The 27,285-nt window shown below is 33.2% G+C and overlaps 1 protein-coding gene across 2 annotated transcripts in view; it reads right to left on the reverse strand.

Annotated features, from left to right (window-relative positions):
• Window positions 1–27,285, reverse strand: part of CNTNAP4 (contactin associated protein family member 4) — a 588,793-nt gene that overhangs the window by 453,788 nt on the left and 107,720 nt on the right. For both annotated transcript variants that reach the window (XM_074208780.1, XM_074208782.1), the window contains exon 2: window positions 4,508–4,618. In XM_074208780.1, the coding sequence (XP_074064881.1) occupies window positions 4,508–4,618 (111 nt within the window). The remainder of the gene's footprint in view (window positions 1–4,507; window positions 4,619–27,285) is intronic.

Genomic DNA, 27,285 nt, shown 5'->3' on the forward strand with positions numbered 1-27,285 from the left:
GAAGCATCAAAACAAAGAAAGAAAAATGCAGACTAATTTCCCTACTGAATATGTATGTATAAATCTTTTTTTTAATTTTATTTATTTAAAGCAACAGAATTAATAGTGACTTGTCCAAGATCACACAGCTAGGCAATTATTAAGTGTATGAGGGAGAATTTGAACTCAGGTCCTCCAGACTCCAGGGCCAGTGTTCTATCCATTTTACCACCCAGTTGCCCAAGGATGCATATAGCTTAAATAAAATTTTAGCAAAGCGATTAGGTCAAGTTATCATTAGGAAAATAAATTATGACCAAGCAGGATTTACTCCAGGAATGCAGGGTCCATTCAATATTAGGAAAACTGTTAGCATAATTGACTATATCAATAACAAACCTAACAGAAATCATGGCTATCTCAATAGATACTGAAAAAGCCTTTGACAAAATACAGCACCTGTTCCTACTAAAAACACAAGAGAGTGTAGGAATAAATGGATTTTTTTCCTTAAAATGATAAGCAATATCTATCTGAAACCATCAACAAGCATTATATGCAATAGGATTAGGCTAGATATATTTCCAATAAGATTAGGGATGAAACAAGGATGCCCATTAATACCACTGCTACTAAATATTGTATTAGAAACATTAGCTTCAGCAATAAGAGAAAGAAAAAAGAAATTGAAGGAAACGGAATTGGGAAGGAAGAAACAAAATTCTCACTCTTTGCAGATGATTTGATGTTATACCTAGAGAACCCTGAAAAAAATCACCTTAAAAACTACTGGCAATGGTTAGAAACTTTAGCAAGGATATAAAATGAATATAAAATGAACCCACATAAATCCTCAACATTTCTATATATCATTGACAAGATGCAGCAACAAGAGTAGAAAGAGAATTTCCATTTAAAATAACTTCAGACAACATAAAATACTTGGGGGTCTACTTACAAAGGCAGATGCAGAATCTCTATGAAAATAACTATAAAACATTTTTTAAACAAATAAAATCAGATCTAAATAATTTGGCAAATATCAACTACTCAAAGATAGACCTAGCTAATATAATAAAAATGACAATTTTACCTAAATTAAACTACTTATTTAGTGCCATATCAATCAAACTTTCAAAAAAAATCACTTTAGTGAGCTAGAAAATAATTGTAACTCAATTCATATGGAGAAATAAAAAGGCAAGAATATCAAGGGATTTAATGAAGAAAATGGACAAGAAAGCAGCTAAGTCTTACTAGATCTAAAATTATATTATAAAGCATCAGTCATCAAAACTGGTTGGTATTGGCTAAGAAATAGAGTGATGAATTAGTGGAATAGATTAGGTGCAAAAGAAACAGCAAGAAATGATTTTAGTAATCTATGTACTGCATCCAGCTTCTGGGATAAGAACTCACTCTTCAGTAAAATCTCTGGGAAAACTGAAAGATTTTATGGCAGAAACTAGGATTAGACCAACATTCAAGATCAAAATGAGTGTGAGTATTAGTTAAAAGACAATATTATAATTAAATTAGAAGAACGAGGTATAATTTTCCTGTCAGATCTATGGACAGGGGAGCAGTTTATGATCATGGAAGAGATAGAGAACATCATAAAAAAACAAATTGGGTAATTTTGAATACATCACAAAACCACTCTATCCAAGACAAAAGAAATGTAGCAAATTGGGAAACAATTTTTACAACTAATGTTTCTGACAAAGGAAACATTTGTAAATTAAATAGAGAACTAAATCAAATTTGTTTAAAAAAAAACATAAACCATTCCTCAATTGACAAATGGTCAAAGGATTTGCAAAGGCAATTTTCAGATGAGGAAATCAAAATTATCTAGTCATATGAAAATTGCTCTAAATCATTACTTATTACAGAAATGCAAATTAAAGTATCTCTGAGGTACTATTCCATACCTCTCAGGTTGACCAATATGACAAGAAAGAATAATGATCAATGTTGGAAGAGATGTGGGAAATCTGGGACACTAATGCATTGTTGGTGGGATTGTGAAATGATCCAGCCTCTCAGTTGGAATTATGTCCAAAGGGCAATAAAGATGTGCATACCCTTTAACCCAGCAATACCACTACTGGGTCTATATCATGAAGAGGTCATGAAAAAAAGGTAAAAAACTTCACATGTACAAATATTCATAGCAGCTCTGTTTGTAGTGATAAAGAATTGGCAATCAAGGGGAAATCCATCAATTGGGGAATGACTGAACAAACTGCGTTATATATATGTGATGGCACACTAATGTTCAATTAGAAATCAAAAGGGATGGGATTTCAGAGAATCCTGGAAAAACTTGCATAAATTGATGCTAGGTGAAATGAGCAGAACACTGAAAACCTTAACAACAATATGAGATGATGATTGAACTTGATGGACATGCTCACTATATCATTGAAACTGTCAAGGGCAATTTTGGGAGATTTGTGACAGAGAATATCATCTGTATCCAGGGAAGAAACTATGGAGTTTAAATGAAGACCAAAGATTATTATCTTTAATTCTTAAAAAATTGTCTTATGTATTACATAATTTGAATCTATGCATATCATAGAAGCAAATGTAAATACTATATCAGATTACCTTCTTTTGGGGGAGGGGAGAAATAGGGAAGAAGAGGGAATATTGTAAAATTCAAAATCTTACAAAAATGATTGGCAGAAACTGTTATTGTATATAATTGGAAAACAAATAAAATATTTATATAATTAAAAAGCAAAGGGCTAATGATGAAACATACTTATGGCAGAGTGTTGATGAACTGAGTGTACAGATTGAGATTTATAAGTATATCTTTATATATGGTTAACATAATGTATTAATTTTCTTTGACTTTATAAGTTTTTCATGAAAAAAATTGTATACTTTCTTCCAATGGAAAGGAGTAAATATTTGAAGAAAAAAATTGTCTCAGTTAAAAAAAAGAATTTAAAAAATTCTGTCTTATAAGAATGATCTGATTAAACTGTGAAGGAAATAATGTTCATCACAATCAAAGTGATCAATAAAATAAACAATGGCACTCTTAAGGGAAAGCTGGAAAGAAAGAAAGAAGAGAAAGAGAAAAAGAGAGACAAGAGACAGAGAAGTAGAGTTCAGGAGAAGGTAGAGAGTCAAGAAGAAAAAGTGATTTACAATGGTTTTCATGTCCTTCTGTTGTAGTGAGCAAACAGTCTTAGCAATACCAGTGCTTTTTCTCATGGAATTTGATTCATATAGTAAGCTTTACCACTACAAAACTAACAAATGAACCACAGCCATGTTGCGTCCCCAGTTTGATATAATCAAACAATTACTTATTAAACTTAGTATAGTGCTTAACTTTGGTGATATAAAAATAAATATATAATCTTATTACATAGAAAAGAAGAATAAAAAAAGATATATGTTTAAGAGCCACCTAGGTGATGAAGTAGATACAGTACTAGATTTTGATCAGGAAAACTGAGCTCAAATCAAGCTATCAAAGTTATGTGATCCTGGAAAAGACCCTTTAACTTTATTTGCCCTAGTTTTCTCATCTGTAAGATGGAGATAGTAATATCACATTCCTTTCAGGGTGAGATATTTGCAATGTGCTTTGCAAATTTTAAGTCCTATGCAAATGTTAGCTGTTGCTGCTGCTATAAAACATGGAAAAAAGAGGAATGTGATAGTGACAAAGCAAAAATTCAGACTAAGTTCTAGATGAAAATTGAGGAGGGAGAACTTCCTATGTATTTGTTTTGAGTTCAGTTTTTCCCTTTCCTAGAGATAGTTGTCAGCACTTCTATTCGAGGACAATAATTTATATGTATTCAAACATACCCATACACAGTTAGCCATACTACAAGAGGGGCAAGATAGATTAATATATACAGGATAATCTTAATGGAGCATACAGACATTTTTATATCCCTATTCCTTCAAGAGTCAATGGTAGAATGAATAAATTAAATCAACCAAATAAAAACTGAGAAAACAAAGATTTTTTTTTTTTACTTCTAGGGATTTTCTCCCTGAAATACTTATACATCTAAAAGATCTATTTTGTTATCTCAACATTCTAGCTCTAATTTAAACCAAGGGGTGTGTAAGTAGTCATGTATCATGTATTCATAATAATGATATACTCGTGGTAACTGGGATTGCTGCCATAGCAATTAAAAACCTCAATTTCTAAAACATTGCAACCCAACTTGGCAGACACAAAGGCATTTAAATAGCATCAAATATGTAAGTGAGCATTTCAACCAGATTTTGAAATATTACATATGTTTCAACTATTCTTATGTTTACCTCTCCTCAAGTAGGGTCACAATGGAAGTAGCAGCTGTTCTAAGTCAGAGAGGTAAAATTTGATTTCCAAATGGGTACATTTTAATAAGCTGTTACTTTTATTCCATTTAGATTTCATTACTCTATGCATTACAGCAATCAGTCTTTATAATAATGTGTTGATTAAAAATGGAAAAAATTCATCACAAACCAGTAGCAGCAATGTAAGGAAACTTACCATCTCTTCGGTTAAGTCTTGCAAACCCAGGGCTATGGCTGCTTGACAACTCTGAGGAACAACTGAATGACGACTGAGGTAAAGCTGAAACCAGCTGATCATCACAATTATCTGTTAGGAAAAAGTACATGTTCAGAAAAATACATAGAATTATATTTTCTTTGAACCCAAATAAAGAAAGCAAAAGAATTTTTTTTATTTTCTGCAGATTTCAAAAGCCCAATCCTGATAAAAATTTTGCATTTTTTGTGATCTCTCTCCTACCCAAACACAATAATTACATTCTGTGGATTAATATTTCATCCATCCAAGTCTGATCTCGGTTGCCTTCACTTCTTTTATTAACTAAGTTTTTCTGCTAACTCTGGAGAGAAGCTTGATAAATGGTTCACAGTTCTAGAACTTCTATTTATAAGGAACTAGTACCGACATCAGCCTTTTCAGTTTAAACTCAAGGAAAAAGTAATGCTGAAAGAGATAGACATGTGTTTCTTGCACTACTGAAGGGAAATCTGTATTATGCTCAATTACCAGCAACTACAAAAATGCTAGCAGCTCTTAAAACTACATGGAAAAGAGAGTTGATTGGTCTAGTACTGCATTTGTATTGAAAGTAGAAGAGTTATCAAAACATCAATGCACCATTATTATCATGCAGGTCCTCCAGTTTTCCATAGAAAAAGTGCATAGTATTTCAGAAAAGGAACTAACTGCAGTTCACAATCAATGGTGCATAAGCAAGCAGGTTCTAATCAATAACTTGGATGTTAAATCCCTCTGCACCACAATTACTATACAGGGCATGTATTCATTCTCCATTTATTTTTGCAAACTATAAATTGAGAATCAATACTAGTTCTACTTTTAGCTGAAGGAGAACTGACTTAAACACCAGAAAAAAAGTGTGCCCTTTCTATACTGTAATGGCACTGCTGTCTGAAAAAAAATGAAAAAGTAAGCAAAATATATACCATTTGAGGGGAAGAAAAATATTATAAAACAGAAACTCTTTTTGGGGTCAGGAACACATCATTTATATAGTCAGTTATAGAAAAACCCTGGAGTCAAAGTGTTATTTTTATGGTATCCAAGAGCCAGCTTGTAATAAAAAGAAAATGTCGTATTTTTTAGTGACATTTTAACCTTCAAAAAACCCTGCAATTCTTTATAAACTACACAAGCATTCTTCAGAGGTAATTTTTCAAACTAATACATATATAGGTCTCATAAGTATGCATGTCTGTGTCTGTGCATGTAGAGAAACATGATAAGGTAGATAGAGGTGGCCTTCCACTCAAAAAGAAATTGTGTTCCCACCTATCCGGGACATGTTTGTATTGTGACCCTCAGGCCAGTAAATTTAAACTCTCAAAGCCAGAGACAACTTTCTAAGAATGAGTTACAAAGAAGATAATGCTTTGAGCTGGATGAGGTTCTTCAATGTTAAAATACTCTTCTCTTTATATTGTGTGATAAGCTTTCTCTGATTGCATTGGACAGACAATTTAGGATTGGTTGGCTAAAAAATTGACCACACTACAAGAAGACCCTTAAAAAATCTGAACTAAACTATGCAGCCAGTTCAGTCATAAGTCAGCAGTTGAGTAAAAAACACAGAGCTCTGAGAATGAACAAGTTTCAGGGTTGGAAGGAGAAGGGAAAAGAGAATATCTTCTCTTCTCCTTTCTCTCTCCTCCACAATTGGCAATTTAATTTAGAGGTGGAGCTATTCATGGGGCTTATGGATATAGTCTAGAGATAGACAGCAGACAAGGTTAAAAATTCACAAAGAAGCTTCAGCTAAAGGCTCAGGAGTGTAATTTGGGGGTAAAGGAAAGATGTTGAGAGAGAGAGAGAGAGAGAGAGAGAGAGAGAGAGAGAGAGAGACAGGCGCTTTGGCAATTGTGGAGAGGAATAGATCCTGAATATTCAGATACATAACCCATGTACCAGAGAAGCAGTAAACAGAGAGCAAGTATTTGATGGATTATAAGCTCCTTGAGGGCAGGGACTTTATATTTATGGCTCTATTCTTTATCCCAAGCATTTTATTGAGTGATTAATTTGCATGAGGATTCCATAAGATCCAAAGGACAATTGGGTCCTACAGTGTTATATGTGAGAGGAGGTTGTATCTACTGTCTTTCCTATGGCATCTTCCTTTTTCCTTTGAGCTGATTGTATCTATTTGTGCTCAGTCAGTCTGGGTGACTCCATTTTAAAAACTTATTTTTAACTTTGAATTCATGGCAAATAACCTGCATAAGATGGTGGTGGCACATCTTATTTGAAACATGGCCCAATCAAAATAGCTACAAAGGAGATGAGAGGCACTAATCCCATGTCCTAAAGATTATGTGATCCAATCAAAATACTTTTGACCAAATATAGAAAAAATGCTTATTCCTATCTGTAAAACCTTCTCAAAAAACAAAACAAACAAACAAAAAGGGTAAAACTTGAAAGATGTTTCTGTCTGGATGTGATAAATAAAATCATGCTAATGATTTGGTTCTTTAATCTGGGAAAAGCCTGAACAAGAATTTCTTTTAATAGTCAGTTTGTGGAACAATTGTTTTAGAAGTAAATACCCCAAAATATGCAAGAGTAGAAGGTAGTCTTTAGATAGATATGAGAATGCAAATTTAACTGGGGGAAAAGGTTGGGGTGTGGGGGTGATACCTCTCATTTACTTTCTAGATCCCTTCTAGATCCCTTCATCTATTAGAATTTAAGCTTCTTGAAAGTAGAGAATAACCTGCTTTCTTGTATTTGAATACCCTAAATGTGGTGATGTCAGACAAATAGGGAAGATTCAATAAATATTCTATCTATACACATTTGTAGGAATATGAATATATATTAATACACATAAATGAGAATAGTGTGTGCATATACTATAAATATACATACATGCAAATATATATATGCATATATATATATATATATATATACATATTTGTTTTTTTCCATTAGGATTTATAGAGTTCTTGTCCTTCATTATTGAAGAAGATCAAAATTACACCACTACCTTTGAGACAAATTACAATGTCCAACTGTGGTTGATCAGTCCAATGGAGTCAAAGTAAAGTGAGTAGTTATATATATTCTTTAGTTAATTCAGTCCCTAATATTTGTTCTTAATGAAAATATTTCCAATATGTGTAGCTAAAATATTCAAGAATATTAATTGACCTGATGGAATTTTGAAGGCTCAGTTGGTTTAATCCCTGTCTTCCATCCCTGAAATGGCTATGCTATTCAGGTCAGATTATTACTCAGTTTATCTTGGAAAAGTATTAGAGGATACAGACACCACATTCTCCTTTATAAACTGTTTCTCCTTTGTCAACCTGCTGGACAAAAAGTCATTCTTTATGTAGGGAGAACTAGTTACTTTTTGAATATGATCATCAAATTCTTTAAGTTTAACATTTGAATTAATGTCATTCTTCACATGTAGTAGGTTGATATAAATTTTTCTGAAAAGTCTTTTTACTTGAACAAGAATTAATTCTGTCCAACTTTCCATTATTTTCCTTCAGTCCATCATACTTCTTCTATTTTCCTTAATCAATGCATTCATTCACTCATTTGTCTATTTTTTGTTTATTTTGTTTTGTTTCAGGATCCTCTTTCATCTCCCTGTCAATCAAACCTCACATATGTGTGCAATCAGCAAAATTTTTATATTCAATTGCCATATTCCTCTTTTCCGCTAAGTGGTAGCCTACAAATCCAACTGTTTATATATAATTTTAAGAAAATATCTATTTAACAGTGTTTTATCCTATAAACAATAAGAGTAATGACTAAAGAAGTCAATCTGAGCATTCTATTTCTAATATAAATTGTCTGCCTTCTAAATTTAAATTTTTAGTCTTCATAGTTTTTTAAGTGAGTTTGTGAAATTAGACAGCATATTTAAATAGCATACTCTCATTCAAAAAATTTGGTTCTTCTAAATATCTTCAATCCATATATAATACTGCCTTCTTTTCTAGTACTCATAAAAAGCAATTCCTCATTAAAACAAGAATAAGTTAGAGAAGAATTGCACTCTAAGCCAGGATTTTGCATGCAACTGAGACCATTCTTCCTTTAAATAAGTAAATAAATCATTGAATGTTCAGTGCACCTATTTTTCCCCAACTGCAATTTTTAGCAGTATATCAATGTTATTCTCTATAATGGTTGAATTTATTTTTTCTGTTCAGATGAACTGAACAGTTTGTTCTCTGTGCTATATATTTTTCAAAGTTAGGTGGACTAATAAGATTCTGTAATATTGAATGCCATTCACAATTAGACAAGAATTCTTATATTAAATTTGAAATGTGTTGGCACTACTTAACACTGCCTTTATTATTTCTATTTAACTAATTCCTTAGAAAGTTCTCAGATACTTTTCCATTTTTACTATTTCACTTTATGAAAAGTAAGGTAAGTTAGAAGATATTGTAGAGATGTGACTACTACTACTACTACTACTACTACTACTACTATGACTACATATTACTACTTAAAATGATTGTACTTTTATAACCTTCATCAGATTACTCACTGTCATAGAAAGGAGGAGGGAAAGAAGATAACAGATAATTGTGGAACTCAAAATCTTACAGTAAATGAAAGTTTAAAACTATCTTAAAATTAAATTGAAAAAAAGAAAAAGAAAAAAGAAAGTAAAGCAAGAAGATTTGTAGTGTCATGATTCAGAGATCAGTAGCCCAAATTTTTTTTTTCAAGGAGGGAGAATTTTATTTAAAAGACAATTTTTAATATTAATATTTTTTAAAAGTTGAGTTCCAAATTTTCTGCCTTCCTCCCTCACCTCCCTCTAAGAAGTAGTAAGCAATTTGTTATAGATTATATATGTGCATTAAGAAATTTATTTTGTAGTAGTCATATCGTGAAAGAAGACAGAACAAAAGAAAAGAAAAAGAAGTGAAAAATAGTATGCTTTGATCTGCATTCAGATTCCATCAGTTCTTTTTTTCTGGAGGTGGATAGCATTTTTTTTTTCATCATGAATTCTTTGTAATTATCTTGGAACATTGTATTGTTGAGAACAGCTAAGCCATTCACAGTTGATCATCATATGATATTGATGTTTCTGTACATAATGTTTTCCTGGTTCTGTTTACTTCACTTTGCATGAGACTAAGTGAGCCAGCCTTTCTGAGGTGACCCCCCAAAGTCAGGATCCCTATCATTTTTTAATAGAACAATAGTATTCCAATACAATCATATACTCGATTCCACAATTGATGAATACCCTCTCAATTTTCTATTCTTTGCTCAACATAAAGAGCTATTATCATTATTTTCATTGAAATAGGTCCTTTTCGCTTTTAAAATAGTCTCTTTAGCATACACATCTCTTGGACATAAATTCAAATTGCTCTCCAAAATAGTTGAATTAGTTCACAACTCCACCACCAGTATACTGATGTTCCAATTTTCCTACATCACAAATATTTATCATTTTCTTTTTCTGTTATATTAACTGATTTGGTAGATGTGAGGAAGCATCAGTTCTTTTAAAATATATTTTTATTGGTGTATTCTATATTTTATAACCAAAAATATAACTAGATATAGTATAAGTTATGCCAAGTGTCCAACCCTCTTCCCAAACTTTCTAGCCATTCCACTCTACCTAATTTTGAGAAGGCACTGTCTTGTCTTGAGTTGACACTAAAAGTGTCTGCTTGTTTCACTGCTCAAAACCTACAGGGCTGCCTTCACTTCAAAGACACTCAGGTCTTTGACAAGGCAGATTTTACCTTCCAAACTGCCTGGGCTGATGAAAATCACCACCTTGACAACCTCACTGCTAGAATTTTGATGGTATAGAATTAATTGTTTCTTTGCCCATAAAGTAAATCTGAGTGAGTTATTCACCTAATCTGGGAGAAAATCCCCTCAATTTCCTGTGGCTTTCTGAAAATTTTCAAGTAATCAGTCTTTCTTAAACAGATTTTTTCCTCCTTCTTTACCCTCTCTAACAGTTAGGAAAAAACCCATTCTCTTTGGGGCTTCCAAGACATCTTCATGCAGTCACCTTGGAGTTCTGTTAGTCTGGGGAATAGATTTTGTGGAAGTAATCCACACAAGGTTATTTTAGTAATTGATATTTATTAAACACCAAGAAAATAGATGCATGCTCTGTGAGCTAGCACCATACTAATTATATATGAAAGCATCCCTTACAGCAAATGGAGAAGTTTTGAATATTGTGGATAAGTTCCCTTACTCTGACAGTATACTTTCCAGGAATGCACACATCAAAAAAATGAGGTTAACATATTCATTGTCAGAGTTAGTTCAACATTTGGGAGGCTTTAAGGGAAAGTATGGGAGAGAAGTCATAAGCAATTTGAAATAGGTTATATATCTATATATAGATTGTTATATGTCTGTGGACAAGTCTACCAGCACCATGCCAGGAAACTGAAGCATTTCCCTTTGAATTTTCTTATGAAGATTCTGAAGGTCATCTGGCAGGAGAAGATACCAGACACTGAGGTCCTTTATCAAACTAAACTGTCAAACCATAAAAGTCTACTACTACTACTACTACTACTACTACTACTACTACTACTACTACTACTACTAACTACTACTACTACTACTACTTCTTCTTCTACTACTACTAGTCATTCAGTATTGAAGAGGACAATATCTATCAACCAATAAGTGATGGTGTGACTTGCACAATTTTGCTTATTATAGTGAGGGGTATACTGTGCAAGGCATTCTTTACACTTGCCTTTACCAGAATCATTCCACCCCATGGCCTGATTAATAGGAAATAGGATTGTTGATGATGATCTTGGGGCTGAGAGAATTTCTTGGCCTTGAATTGGTTTCGCTTCCTCCCTCATCAGTGAGACACTATCAGTACTAGGTAACTTCAGCATGTGATATCTAGCAACAGAATGCAACTACAAATATATAACTCTGACCCAGAAGCAGATTGTCTACAATCAATTTAGCACCATGTGATCCCTGAAAATGTGCTGTGCTCCTGGTGAGGAGCACCTCAGTTCTCTGGTACCACCAATTTTAGGTGGGGGGTGATTCTGACTCAGAGTCATTGAGTCATAATTCCACAGATGGCAGCTTTGCCCCATTAGCTTCTCAGTCAAGAACATACACCAAATGTCTGAACCTGTGGTTCTTCTCTTATTGAAAAAGATTATTACTATGCCAACAACTCCTCTCCAGTAGGATAAAACTAACCTGTCTCATGATGGTGAAATCATATCCCATATTCCATATTAGTGGGTGAATAATCTAATGCTGGATGAATTGTTTCACAATGATAGGAAGAGTCAACATCCAAGGTTCAAACTCTACTTCAGAGAGTGCAACTCTGATGGGTTGACCATGTTGTTTGTTTAGTATATGTGCCCAAAAGACTATTTTATGGAGAACTCAAAACAGGGCAAGCACTCCCAGGGTTGGGAGTTTGGGGGATAGGGGACAAAAAATGATACAGAACATTCTCAAGTTCTTTCATATGAATATTTGAATTGATTGTGCTACATGGGAGATTCTGGCAAAGAACTACCCACATTATATTCCCTCATCAGAGAGGGTGCTGTATGAGATGCTCAGTTTAGAGAATCCACTCCAGGCATTCACATGAATTATTTGTGCCTGACCTGTGATAGTATTCTAAGCTCATATTGCTCTGATCAGCCAGAGTTGGACATATTGAAAGAAGCTAACGAAGTGATGTGATTTTGGTCTTCTTTGAGTACAAATGTAACGGATTAGAAGAATGTGAGATTTCCATGGGAGACTTAGGAAATGAAACCAGGAAAGTCAATGGTTGAACAAGAGAAGGGAGAGCATCCCAGGCATGGGGGGAAACCAAGGAAAACCCAGACCCAATATTGTCTTATTTGCAGAACAACGAGAAGGTCAGAGTCACTAAATCTAAGAATAGATGGTATAGAGTAAAATGTTAGAAAACTGGGTAGGATGGTGCTAGGTCATAAAAAGATTTTTTTTAAAAAATAGATACATGAGACATTGAGGCACCATTGTATTTATTGTGTGGTAAATCTGTGTGTGTGCATATGTACATGTGTATGTGAAAATCACTAGTGACTGAATGGAGGATAAATTTGAGATACTTGAAGCAGGCAGACCCACCAGCAGACCATTCCAATTTTCCAGATGTGAGGTGATGAGGGCCTGCATTAAAGTGTCAGTATCTGAGGTGAGACAGTGACGCATATAAAAGATGTTGCAAAGGTGAAATCCACAGAATTTAGAAACAGATTGGATAGGGAGGTGAGAAATAGTCAGGAGTTAAAAGATGGCACACAGGTTGTAATCCTAGGACTGGGAGGATGGTGTTATCCACCACAGTAGTAGGTAAGATTGGGGAGGTAGGTAGGATAAACTCAGAGGTAACGTGCTTTATTTAGGATTTTAGCCCCTACCACTCAACCCCCCAATCAGTTTGGAGATTAGGACAGAAAAGAAATTTGAGAATTATCAGAAGACAAGTAGTAATTAGCTGTATGTGAGAGATCTATTATCAGAGGAAGAAGAGAAAAGGGAAAAGGAGCAAAAAAGGAGCATTTGGGGGGTGCAGCTATAGTTAGAGGGCTTGATCTGGATAATGATTCTTCAGAGGAGACTAAGAAGGATCAATAAGATGGTAGAAGGAGAATCATGATATAATAATATAGTAGTCAGAAGATCTAGAGATAAGAGAGCTTCAAATTGAATAGGGTTATCAAAAGTGTCAAAGATTGCAGAAATTTCATGAGAATGAGGACTCAAAATTGGATTTGGTAGTTAGGAGATCATTGCTAACTTTGAAGAAAGCAGTTTCAATGGGTTGATAAAGCTTGAAGTCCAAAAAGAAGGTGAAAGGAAAATGGGAGTAGCTGTTGAAGATGAGATTTTCAAGGAGTTTAGCAAAAAGGAAAGAATAGGATATTAGAAATTGGAGACAGAAGTATCAAATGAGTTTTTTCCAAGATAAGAGGTGGATTTATTCTTGTCTTTTTCTTTGATATGCAGTAAAGAACAAGTCAATAGACAGGGAAAGATTCAAAATAAGTGATCAAGTGGAATGACAAAGGGCAATATGTTGAAGAACATTAAGATGAAATGGGATCTTAATTGAATAGATAAGAGCAGCTAGCTTTGATAAGAAGTAACTCAACCTTTTCCTATGAGATGGGTTAAAGATAGTAACAAATGGAATCTGAGCAATATGAGATAAGGAAGAGGGGAGAAGAGGGAGCTTTCTCAAATATTCTCAATTTTTTTTTTTATTTTTGCTTTTGCAGGGCAATGGAGGCTGTTACTTTCCCAAGGTCACACAGCTAGGTAATTATTAAGTGCCTGAGGCTAGATTTGAACTCAGTTCCTCCTGACTCCAGGGCTGGTGCTCTAGTTGCTGTGCCACCTAGTTGCCCCCATTCTCAGTTTTTTTCTGTGAAATAGAAAGCAAGATTTTCAGCAGAGAGAGTAGGAAGACGGAGAGTCATGGAAGGTTGGAGGAGGAACAGAAAAGGTTTGAAAGAGGCAAGGTAGAGTGTGATAATGAGTTAATAAGGGATGTATAGTAGAATGGCCTAGTATCAGTGAAAGTCCAGTTTAGTTGTGAAACAAATTTGTATTGAATTCTGGAAGAATGATTATGGGAGTTTTCTGCACCTGTGTAGGAACCATGATGGTAAATAGTGGTAGTGATCCAAGGCTGACGTTCTACAGTGCATAATTGAAGATATGATTAGGTGGATGTGGATTTAACGGAAATAGTGTAGAGTATAATTGATTAGGAGTAAAGAGTGGGAAAAGAAGAGACAGTGGCTTCGGCAGGGAGATGAGAGAGGAGTCAACGAATTGGATGAAGTTAGATATACAAAAAAGTAGGGTTTTATGAGAGAAGTCAGAAGGAAGATTGACAATTCAATAGATTATCGTGCTATAACGGAACATTGTTCATCAAATTCCAGGCCATATTGCAAATTCAAAGTCATGAAATTCAGAAAAGGTTATTTGAATTTTTTTTATTTAAGTAATATAAAATTTCAAATACAGATTACAATTTAAAATCCATATTAATAGGAACAATTAGAGCATCAAATGAAAATAAAACTGGCTTGTAGATGGTCTTTAATTGACAATGGAAAAGAATAATAGGATTAAAGACTCATGTTTAGAGCAGGAAAGGATCTTTGAGATCATCTTCCAACCCCTTATTTTCAGTTGAGCTAAACCTATATTTGAATTTAATATTTAGGTACTGTGTCCTTCATCCAAAAATTAGATAGACATTTCATTGTATTTGTGTCAAAGGTGTTAGTACTTGAGCTGACTTTTTTTCCCCTTGGAAGAAAGGCTAGTTAATTCAATTCAATAAACTTTTAAGAATTACATAATTTAAGTAAATCTCTGTTCTAAATTGTCGCCAAAGCTGTAAATATAAAACAATTCTTGTTTTCATGGAGCTTACATTCTATTGCAGAAATTAAGTCTGTGACAATCCTTCTTCCTTCTGCAAAAATGAGAACTATAGAATAAGAGATCATTAGAGTCAGAAGAGAATTCAGGACTTATATAAGCTGAACACAATTATTTTATAAAGATGAAATATTGTAGAAAGGAATATAATCTATGCAAGGGCATGTAGACATTTTAGATGTGTAATTATTACCAGGTTGTCTTGGCAAATCATTAACAATTTGCTAGAAATAAAAAGAAAAGGAAAGAAAGAAAGAAAGATGTGAGATATATATATATATATATATATTATATATATATATATATATATATATATATATAGAGAGAGAGAGAGAGAGAGAGAGAGAGAGAGAGAAGGTACGGAAGAAAGGAAGGCAGGAAGGAAGGAAGAAGGAAGAAAAAAAGAAAATGTATTTACAAGAAACTTTTAGATTTAATCTACATTATTGTTTTTTCCACCATTTTCTTAAATCTAGAATATCCACAAAACAATGAATTAAATTTTGATTTGTAAAATGTTCACAATGAAAATTTAATAATCAGTGCTCATGAGTTGGTACCAGCTGTCTCCAGCACACTCCTGATATGACTGCCCTTTTAACACTGTGAGTTTCCCTTTAACATTACTTCATAGCATTTAGGAGAGATACTCTCAACAGAGTCAAAATTATACCCTTCTACAAAAATGAACACCCAATCCCTGCATTCTTTCCAGCCCTGAGATGCACTTGACAAGGTGCCATGCCAAGCACTAAGAGCAGTGTGAGTATGCTAAATTATTCAGAGAAAATCTAGAAAGATTCAATATTAAATAATGTATTTTTCCTTTTAAAGAAAATTATTCCAGAGATTAGAATATAAGGTACAAAGTTTTCATGGTAAATAATGTTGAAACTATCAAATCAAAATTCAGTTTCTTAATTCTGAAAGAAATTATCTGGTCTAATACCCTTCAAGTAATAGAAGGATTTGAGTTCCAGAACTGTGAATTCCTCACCCAAAATCACATGACTAGTTAATGTTGTAGCTGAGCCTAAGACCTTATCACTTCCAATTAAAAGGCTTGCATTCTTTTCCCCACACCAATGGTTTTCAAAATGGTTTGGCTCAAGTCACAAAATCATTTCAAAGATTCAAAGAACAAAGAAAGATTCCTGGGCCTATTGACCCATTGCTCAAGCTTAAGGATTGTACTCAAAAGACTTGGTAAAATGTTGTTAGACAATCAGCTTTTTCCTTCTTTATCTAATAGAAGATTTTTTTATATTTTATAACTTATTGACTCATTTTATTGACACATTTAAGACCTTCACTCAGGAAAACATTCAATGACTACATTGACTACTGGCTGCAAGCACTTGCTCTCTCTCTCCCCCGCCCCCAGACCTCCTTTAGTCATTCTCTTACAAAATATCTTTAAACCCAATTAATTCTTACTTGTCTTTTTTGATTTCTGTAATAGTATCAGTCTTTATAAATGGGAGTAGCAGGATGAATACCAAAAGTATCTTGGTATTCTGGCCAAGTTTTTGCCAGAATTTTCACCTCACCTCCTCAAAACTTTATGTGCACATTGACCATCAGACATTTAAGGAAAATAATGTTCCTAGATAGTGACAATGCTTTCAGCAAGAAGTTGTAGAAGGGTTTATGACAGCATAATGAGGGGATTATGGAATTAAGTATATATGGACAAGGAAGAACAACTGAAAATATCCTGGAATTATCAGAATGGTATATTCTTTTGCAATTAACTTCTAGTAAGCACAAAACACTGCAAAGAAAAGAATAGTTTCATTATCTAAACATAATTTTCATGTCAGTATTAACTTGAATATGATATTGAAGCCTGTCAATCAGAAATTTAACTGTGGTGGAGCACATATACCATTAATACAAAATGTCAGAAAAAGTGCAAATATATGCTGCCTTGTGTCATACTACTACTAATAATAATATAGTTTTAAAAAGGTATTTGTTTTTAACTGTTCCATGAAACGTAGTGTGCAGAAGGGTATCTTCTTTTTTTCTGCTGAATAAACTACAGATATACTTTTGATAGATTGCTAACACACTGTGATGTTAATGGGAAGACCTTAGTTTAGAGACAATCATTGGCTTTCAAAAAGCTGGCTTATAGACTTAACAGGTTGAAGAGTTAGCCCGATTAACCTCCGGGGAAGGAGGGAAATAGAGAAGCAGTTAACTGCACAGCCAGAGGCTGATTGAATTTAGAGGTATAATAGCAGCTGTTTAAAGTTCAGATGTAGGAAAATGGAAACCCCCAAAATGAATGACCAAAAGCAAACAAAGATGAAGGATAATATTATGTGAAATAAAAACAAAAGCTGATTAAATATAATAAAAGAATACCCTAAGGCTATAAGAGTCAAAACACAGGTTGAGATATGATGATATGGTCCTATCAACCACTTTGCAATTGCCTCATTTCCCAATATACTGTAGCCAAGGAAAAGAATAAATAGAATGCACTGAGTTTTATTGCCAATATAATAAAGGAATGTGCTGCATTTTTCAAAATAGGATGTACTTTGCATGGCAAACATCAGAACAGAGTTACTATAAGCATAACTCTTCAAAGAGAGAATAAAGTGGAAATTTTTCATTATAAAGCAAGTAATATTATAGTACACTTATTTTAAAGGCTAATATATATGTCTTTAAAAATGCTGTGTGAAACATAAAAATATTAAAAATAATTATTGCACATAATTACTCTATTGAGAAATGAAAATGAGTTTGAGTTATGCATCTCTTACCTATTTTGAATGAGAGTCAATTATTGAAGGACCTTGAGTCTACATTAGATAAAGACGGATTGAAAAAGTTCACAATATTGAACCTAGAGAAGAGAATACTCTGGCAGGACATGAGAACTGCCCTCATGTATTTGAAGTAATGTCAGTTAAAAGAAGGATTAAGCATTTAATTCCAACTCTGAAATTTTTTGATTCTGTGAAATTATTTAATATTAATTTAATTAAATTAGAGAATAATTGAAGTAAAATTATGATGGTCAATCGTAGCTAACTGCTGCAAAACATTTAAAATATTCAGAAGCTTAATGCAATTTTCTAAAATAATTTGTGTGAAGTACTTTCTGAGTTCAGAAAGTATAAATCCCACTCACCCTAAAATGGAGTGTTTGTTGTTGAATCATAATGAATTTAATAAAATTCAACTTAGGTAAAAAAAAAGTTATGTGCATATTGCATGAAGAGCATTATATTAGTTACTATGGGGAATTACTAAGTTTAGATAAGGTTCATAGTCCCTGTCCTCAAGAAAGTTAAAGCAAAATAATCAATAAAACATAACATAAAAATAAAAACAACAAACATAAAAATAAAATTAAAGTTTAACTGTCAGTTTAAAAACAAAATATTATATAAAGTCTATGTTGTGATGATGGTTCTCAGTATGGTATGTATGATATATTCACTTCATGGAGGAGATATTGTTGAAATTAGTATTTAAGGAATAATTATGAATTCAATAGGCAGACTAGGAAGAAGAATAACATACCATTAAGAGGGAACATTACTTTCAGAGAGCACAGTAAGGTAAGGAGACAGGAAAATAGTATATAGGTCATTTTAAGAAGACAAACAACAGTTCGATTTGACTGAAGTATAGAAAATGTGATGTGAAGTAGAATGAGAAAACACTGGATATAGTTGATGGCACCAGATTGCATTAAATACTAACTATCTGGTGGAGAATTTTAAACTTTACTTTATAAAGAAAAGAAAAATGCTAGACATTTTTCAACAGAAAAAAATATAATGAATACTTCTAGATAATACGGGGAGAGTCCATGAAGTATGTCTCCTGGAAAAGTATTTGTTCTTTCTCAGTTCTAAAAGACTTGAGCATTATTGGGAGCTTGAGTTCTATCCCAGGAAGCCTGCATGTCTATGCACAGGTCTCTTACTAAAGTGGAAATATGCATGTACATATGGATGAAAATAAAGAAATAAATTTAAAAAATAAAGTTGGTGTGCAAGCAGAGGCTTCTGCTCTGTTTGTAGTGTCAAAGAATTAGAAATTGAGGGAATGTCCATCAAATGGGGAATGGCTGAAAAAAAATGATGGTTATATGTTTGTGTTAGAACACTTCTAGTAGAAATCAGGAGGGATTGAGATTTCAGAGACACCTGAAAAAACTTGCATGAATTGATACTGAGTGAGATGAGCAGAACCAGAAGAACATTGTACACCTTAACAACAACATGGGGTGATGATCAACGTTGATGGGAATGCTCCCTCCATCAGTGAAACAATGAGGGACAATTTTAGGGGATTCCTGATAGAGAATACCATCTGTATCCAGAAAAGTAAATATGGAGTTTAAATGAAGACCAAAGATTATAATCTTCAATTTTTAAAAAAATGACTTAGGTATTACATAATTTTGCTATCTCTAATATTTTCTTTGTTGTGGATATATTTTTTCTCTCTCAACACATTCAATTTTGATCTATGTATATTATGGAAAAGTATGTAAAGACTATCTCAGATTTCCTGCTATTGAGGGGAGGCAGGAGGGGAGGGGCAGGGGAAAATTGTAAAATTCACAAGCTTGCAGAAAAATGATTGCAAAAAACCTTGCCAAAAAAAATACTATTGTATATAATTGAAAAGCAACATATTTATATAATTAAAAAATAAATAAATATGGTATAGTTTCAACAACAACAAAAACAGAGACTTCTGTTTGCTTTCTGAGGTCCCTTTCCCTAGGGGATGCATAAAAGTCAATTAGTCACTAAACAGAGAATAGAAACCAACTCAATTAATATCAATATTGGAGATTCTTCCCCTTCTCTTCCTTTTCTCTTTTTTTGTGTGTTTGTTACTTGAGACTTGTCCTTTGACACTTTTCCTTTGAGACCTTTCCTCTTGCTAAACTGATAATAAATACATAAAATAGTAAAATAAAATAGTGAAATGTGCAAATGTAATACAGTAAGTATGTACATAATGTATTTGTCTCATCTAGACAAGTCTGAGACATAATCTTGCAATCAATGATTTTTTTCTCTTTGCTTTGTGCACCTTAATCAAACTACAATTTAAACAATAATCCTGAAATGGTCATTTCCAGCTTTGGTAACATTCTCCTAAATTTAACCAATCAATCAATTAGTAAACATTTATTAAATGTCTCTTCTGTGTCAGACACTGCACTAAGCACTAGGATATAAGTGGAATTTAACCTAATCATGCTGATCACTCAGCTCTACAAAAAATTCCCAGAGAAGATGAGGATAAAGAACTAAGCGAGCCCAAAATGCATTTCCTCACCACCTCTACCCTCTCATTGTCTTTGCTTTTCCTTGGAAATTATTTTCCATATACTATGTATATATCTTATATGTACATATTTGTTTGCATTCTGTCACCTCATCAAAAAAGTGAGTTCCTTGAGATCACAGACATGTTTTTGCTTTTCATTCAATCACCAACAATAGTTACTTTAAAAATTCTTGTTGATTTGTTGACAGTGATTTGGACCCAGAATTGAACAGGAGAAGAAAGCAATTTAGATTGACTTTTTGAAAACTGAACAATGTTTTAAATGACCCCAACCTTTTTGCTTGAAATTGAGGACTATAAATGAGAAAAGAAATGATTTAAGCCATGGTCTTGAATCTGTTAGTTACAAAGCCCAATATCTCCTAATTTAAAATCAAGATCTTAATAGTATCTAACTCAGATAATTATCATGAAGATCAAATGAGCTGTTTGTAAAGCTCTTAGTGCATACTTAAGACCCCAAGATATGATTAGTGAAAATTTGGTAAAATCTCTTGGGACAGTAATGTTTTTCTCCTTAGTTACAAGGATACTGGATTTAAAACTGGGTAGAGAGATCTAGCACCAGTAATCTAGAGATGAACATTGTTGATGGGGAAAAGGGCATGTCAGAATTAGGGCAAGGACCTTAAAATTTTTTTTCTAGGCTTTAGGATAGATTATTATGAATATGTCAATAGTCTGAAAAGTAGGAGGGCAAAAACAAAGAGATTTTCTGGGTCAACTAAAGGGTCTGAGAAGTAAGTCATTCTAGAAGACTTGAATAAGTCTTAGTTGTCAAAAAAAGGGAAAATGAACTAGATAGCAAGTGATGTTCAGATTTGTTTTATTTATTGTTTCAAACAACAATATTGTGTCAGAAGTGGGACTCCCTGGTGGTCACCCAGAATTAAATCTAAAAGATCTGGAAACTGGGTAAGGTTTTGGCTTTTTTTCATGATGTTTATTTTTGCTTGAAAGAGGTATACCCCAAATTCTTTTATATGTTTTTCAGGAATCAGAGCCATTTGTCCTGCATTTTTTTGGTTAACTTAAAGCCTGTTTTCTGTGTTTTATTGACCTTACCTGGTCAGAACTTGACTTAAAGAATAACAATGTTAAATGCTTTACATGCTTCAATTAGAAACCAAAGGGAAATTTGAGCTGTTGAAGAGATTTAGCTGTTTGTCAGTTACTTTGGCTAACTGTATAAGGGGGAGGAATTCCCTTAACTGAGTTTTCTCATTTGCCTTGGTGATAGGTAAATCTCCCCTCTCAATCGATCCATTGTAAACCTTCTAAATGGGATTTAATCTGTAACTTGATTTAGTTTACTATAGAGTCTGTTTAATGAAGTTTGTCTCCTTAAGGAATGCAAGAGGTTATGACTACTGAACTAAGTTTTTTTTTTTTCCCATTTTTATAACATTGACAGAACAAGGTACTATAATTTTGTGAGATACATATGGCCATAGTGAATTTGTTTTCCAGTATAAATTTAAATTCCTTGACTCACAGTTACTGACACTCAAACTGATTCTTCTTACATGAGACACTGGAAAAAGTTTGTAACCTGGCTAGTCCTCTTTATAGAAATTCTTTCAAATTCTAGATGAGATAGTTAGTAAGCAGGACACCATTAAGTCAGATTATTTTAATAAAACACCTTTGAAATCATAGCCAAGCCTTCTGATTCCCTAATTATGCTTCTGACACTATAAGAATACTGGGTATTAATAATCCCAAGAGAGGAAAACAATTGTTTGGGAAAACTTACTAATTATTTTACTGTTTAAATCTAACTACAGATTGTTAGAACTCAGAATATCACCTTGATCTTAGTAACTCTCCAGAAGTACTGGAGAGGGTTATAAGGAATTTTGGATTCCCCAGTTCAGGATCTAACTCAAACATTCTTGCTTTGGGTTTCACACTTACATCTGGTTTTGGGGTCATGAAGAATCAGACAAGACTGAAACAACCCATACAAGAACCATGCATAGACAATTAAGCAATTTTTACAAGAGGTCAGCTTGAAAGTAAGGTAGATTGAGATGGTTATGTGTAAATATAAACATTCAATAAAATTGGGTAAAGTCAAAACACAAACTTAATTGTGTATGCATGGTTCTTGCATGGGTTGCGTCTGTCTTGTCTGACTCTTCATGACCCGATGGACGACAACACTGTAATTTTGTCTATGGGGTATTCTTGGCAAAGATTCTGAAGCAGTTTGCTATTTCCTTTTACAGTGGATTTAGGCAAATTCATTAAGTTAAAGATTGAGGTTGGATTTCAGTTCAGGTCTTCCTGAATCCAGGCAAGTGAAGTTGAATAAGTGCTCCTGTGGGTGGAGATTCTTGACTAAATACTTCCTAACTGTAAATCTTCCTGAGCTTAGACCAGAAGGAATCAAACTTCTTTTTGTGGCTTATCCTCCTACCAAATGACCTAATACATTTCTTTCTAAAACTATTTCAAATTCTGGGTTTTGTTCTTGGAAGCAGCAGAGTTCAATACACATTTGGAAAGATGGAATTAGACCCTGATATTTAAGAAAAGCAGGAATCTAAATTTAATGAGGTCAAAAATGACCTCATCAGAGTTAAATAATGCTATCTGCAACAAGAACACAGGTATCTGAATCAGAAATTATCTTCCCTCTGTACTCTCTCAAGTAGCTTACTGAAAGTCAACACCATTGAGCCCATAGCAATTTTGTCTGACTCTAGGCTATTCTGCATTTCTGGAATACTCTCCCTTCTTCATTTGCAACTAACTGATCACACTGCCTTTCTTTAAATACTAATTAAATTCCCACTCCTATGGAAGTCTTTCTCAAAACCTCTTAATTTTAAGGTATTTGTTTATTTTCTATTTATCCAGTACATATCTCCCCCATTAGATCATAAGGACTGGGGCTGTCTTCTGTCTCTTCTTGTAATCCCAGTACTTAGCACAATTTCTGCTACAAATCTATTATGTACAAGGTATAGTATTTTCATATTTAGATAAGGTTTGGTAGATCCTGTAATTGCTAGAACCAGTTCATACACACTCAGGAGTGACTGTTAAATTTTAAGTGTGAGCAGATAAAAAAAAAAATTTTTTACCATATATCTTAAGAATTGGCTAGATTTAAGCAGATTAAATTTAAAAATTAATTGTGGATGAATACTGACCCATCCACCCCCCAGTCTAAGACCCAGTTGATAAATATTTGCCAGCAAACCCTAAGTAGACATGAGTACAAAGGAGACTTTTGGCTGGCTCTAAACATAATCTCTAGAAACTTCCAAAAATTCAACTGCCACTACAAAATCAAAGCCTTTTCATATTTACTTCTCCATTAATTGTACATTTCTACTTGAATGCATTACCAACACTCCAAAATCAAAATGGTATAAATTAAATATGCTTGATAAATCTGCTTCACAACTTCCTTCTTGTGGAGTCCAGAAAGGAAAACATTTTAGTGACTCACCCCATCATATTATTTCAGTTATCAAAGTTCTAATGAATTCTCCTTTAATTATTGTAATGTAATTGTACATCTGGAGACATGAGTTTAGTAAACGTTTACTATTCAATTGAAAAATGTTGGTTGATTTCAATACTCAACTGACATTTTACTACTGTAAATTATGTGTGGTAGCTGAACTTGAGGTGATAACATTTTTCTTTTAGGTACAAAAAGATCTGATTTTTGTTGCTTCATCATTTGTTATCAACCTAACATCTAAATATCTACAAGGATACCTGATTTTCCAATTTTAAACCAATGCTCAAGAATCACTTTCAGAAAAGAGATTGTGGGAGATTTGAAGTTGGTTTATTGAAAGATTGTGGATTAGTTCACAAGCATTTGTTAAGTGCCCATATGTAGGAGTCATTGAGCAAAGAACCAGGGATACAAAGAAATTGAAAAGTTTGACTTTGTCCTTGAGGAACTCACAATCTAATGTTGTTGGCAACTTGCTTGGGTATAAATTTTACCTATAACTAATAAATAGGAGAAGGCACTACAATTAAGATAGATAGGAATTCAAAAAGTAAAATAGTTTTTGCTTTGTTTTGTTTCATTTTATAATGAAACTAAGAAATCTTTTAAGAAAAATTCAAGAAGAAAAACATCTGATCCCATTTTGAAGCTCTTGGAGAATGTGGCCACCCACATTTCTAGATGAATGATCTTCACTATTCCATCTCAGTTCTGAAAAAGGGAGACTATAAGGTTTTCAGTATAATGCAAGTTAATGATGGAAATTCCATAATTTATAATATGTTGTTGCTTCTATTAATATAGTAGCAGCATTTATATCTGACAGATGATTTAGCTCATCAGTGAGTAGGGAAAGAGGCTGACAACACACCTGATTTCATAAGAACCATGAAAGAAAAGGGCAAAAAGTTGCTGACATGGAGATAGGCTTATTTCTTACAAAATCATGACTTTACAGGAGAAGTGTGAAATATAGTCTTTAGCTGCATCTTGACTTGACCAAGATGAATGTGTAATTTGGAAACATATTTAAAAATAAACACATCAGAATATATATTATGTCAATATGAGTTTTTCTAAGTCAATATAGGGTCACAGGAATCTATTTTTTATGGGAGTTTGACACTATTGAGCTACAGACTCACCAGATAAAAATGCTATCAGTATAATGGGCCCTTGTTTCAAGGAGAAGCCTAGAACCACAAAAGTGTTATTTAGTTTCTCAAAAGAAATGCTTAGGCTAACCTTAAATACTTGGTATAGGTATTCTCCATATGGAGAATTGATTTGTGCAAGAAGGTAGGAGTATTATCTATTATCATCCAAAGTGGATGAGTTAAATTCATCATATCTACAAAATTCCCAATTTCTGTTGGATTCTCCACAAGAAGAGGAAAAATAGATGAAAAATGAGAAGATTCTTGTAGCTTTGTTTACTTTTGAAGCAGAAATGCTTTGGACTGCCTTTGTTTCTTAGGGAAGAAAAGAAAAAAAGTTTCCACCATTAAAATTAAGAGATTGAAAACATAAGGAAATATAAAAGCAATTCTTATATAATGAACAAATGCTAAGACATAAAAGAAAGGAAAGAAAGTGTCCAAAAGAAAGAAAAGGTACCACAATATCAACTTGGCACCCAGAAATGAGAATGGAAAAGTTACAGAAATCCAATGAGTGAAAGCGATATGAGTTATAAATTCAAATGCAGAGCTGGTTCCAAATACCCTTCTAAAAATCTTCAAGTTCTTCCTGGTATAAGATATATTTCCAAGATTTATAATTTCTGATTCTACTTAATTAACAACACACTAATACAGGTAATGGCATCCATATGAAGGAAATACAAAGAATCTCTAGCACAATGAAATCTAAAATTTGATTTTTTTCTTGCTTATATAGAGAAAAATCTTGTTTTTTTTAATGCAATTTGTCCATAAAGACTTGCTTTTTGATTGGCCTTGAAAGTCTGAGAGGACTAATTGACCAACATACATGAGAATGAGCTTGTAGACAGACTTTGCTGAAATTAGAGCAGGTGGCTAATATCTGAGATGAGGAGTGGGGAGGGCCAATAATGGCAAATTTATTATAGTTAGCTTACAGGGGACATAGACTCAATAATCTTAGGAGGAAATTATTTTCTCAAGGTAGACAATCTTCCCAGTTCTTTCTGATAAGATTCTTGACAATATATCTCTTGAATTCATTTGCAGCATACAATAGCTTGTTCATTCCTTACTTTGCAACTTAATATTGTTCAATGCCCCCAGTTTTCATTCTTGGAAGTTGGTGCTCTCCCATCATTTGTAATATAAGAATCAACAGAAAAAAATTTAAAATGAAAGGCCTTTTTATTCAATGCAATTAAAATTTAATTGAGGTTTCTTAAAATATACAATTTCTCAAAAACAATGCAGGTCACTGTCTTCCTTTTTGACTTGGACCAGATCATTGTAAATTTAAAGATTCATCCAATATAAATGTGCAAATGGAAAAAAAATTGTTTCCTATCCTAATGAATATCATAATTTAGAAATCTGGCAATCTTCATCTATTCATCCATCCATTAATTCATTTGTGTATATGTGGTATGAATGTGTTATATGTATGCATGTGTTTGTTTTGGATGTAAATATATATTCAATCTAAACTCTTATGGATATCATTATGACCTTTATTTAGAGTCCTATTTATTTACCTGGGCTTCATGCCATCGATAGCAAAATGTTATCTACAAACAATAGCAACTAGAAAATCCAAACATGCCTAGGCAATAATTCATAAGGACTGAATTGGACATTCTCTTTGATGGTGAAAAATACTTTTGGCAAGATTGCCTCTTTTTACTTTAAATGTCTCATTTCATAATAAAGGGTCAGAAACAAAATCTTCTTTGCTATTATATATTTCAAGGAAAGGTAAAAAATTTAACACGTGTATTGAAGATATGCCATACAAATGAAGACCTTTTTGTGGCATTAGCAAAATAAAGATATTTCAAATACAAAAATCAACAGAGATCTTACATTTTATATTTCTTTCAGTCAATTATGTGGCTAAAAATCTAGTCTATTTAGAATAACATTTTGGAAATCTGCCTGTTCTTTCTCAGACCTTCATTATATATGCCCTTGAATCATAGATTATTCTCATGAATATTCATATAGATAGTAAAGTCGGATATGGGTCAGTGATCATTCAAATTTTCTAAGATTTCTTCCTTTTTTTTTTTTCCAAATAAGACTCATTATTTTTTCTGAGTCTAGCATTCTCCTTTATTGGAAACCTTGAAAATTCATCTTTCAATGCCTTCAAGTTGGGTCATCTCAGTATAGAACATCTGCATATATCCATGGTGGTGTGCACTTATTCTTTTCACCATTTTTCACTCTTTAGTTCTATTTCTATTTCCACATGTAGCACATTGAGTGCAATGGTGATAGAAAAGTCCACT

The sequence above is a fragment of the Macrotis lagotis genome, chromosome X, assembly GCF_037893015.1.
Source record: "Macrotis lagotis isolate mMagLag1 chromosome X, bilby.v1.9.chrom.fasta, whole genome shotgun sequence".
Classification (NCBI taxonomy): Eukaryota; Metazoa; Chordata; class Mammalia; order Peramelemorphia; family Peramelidae; genus Macrotis; species Macrotis lagotis.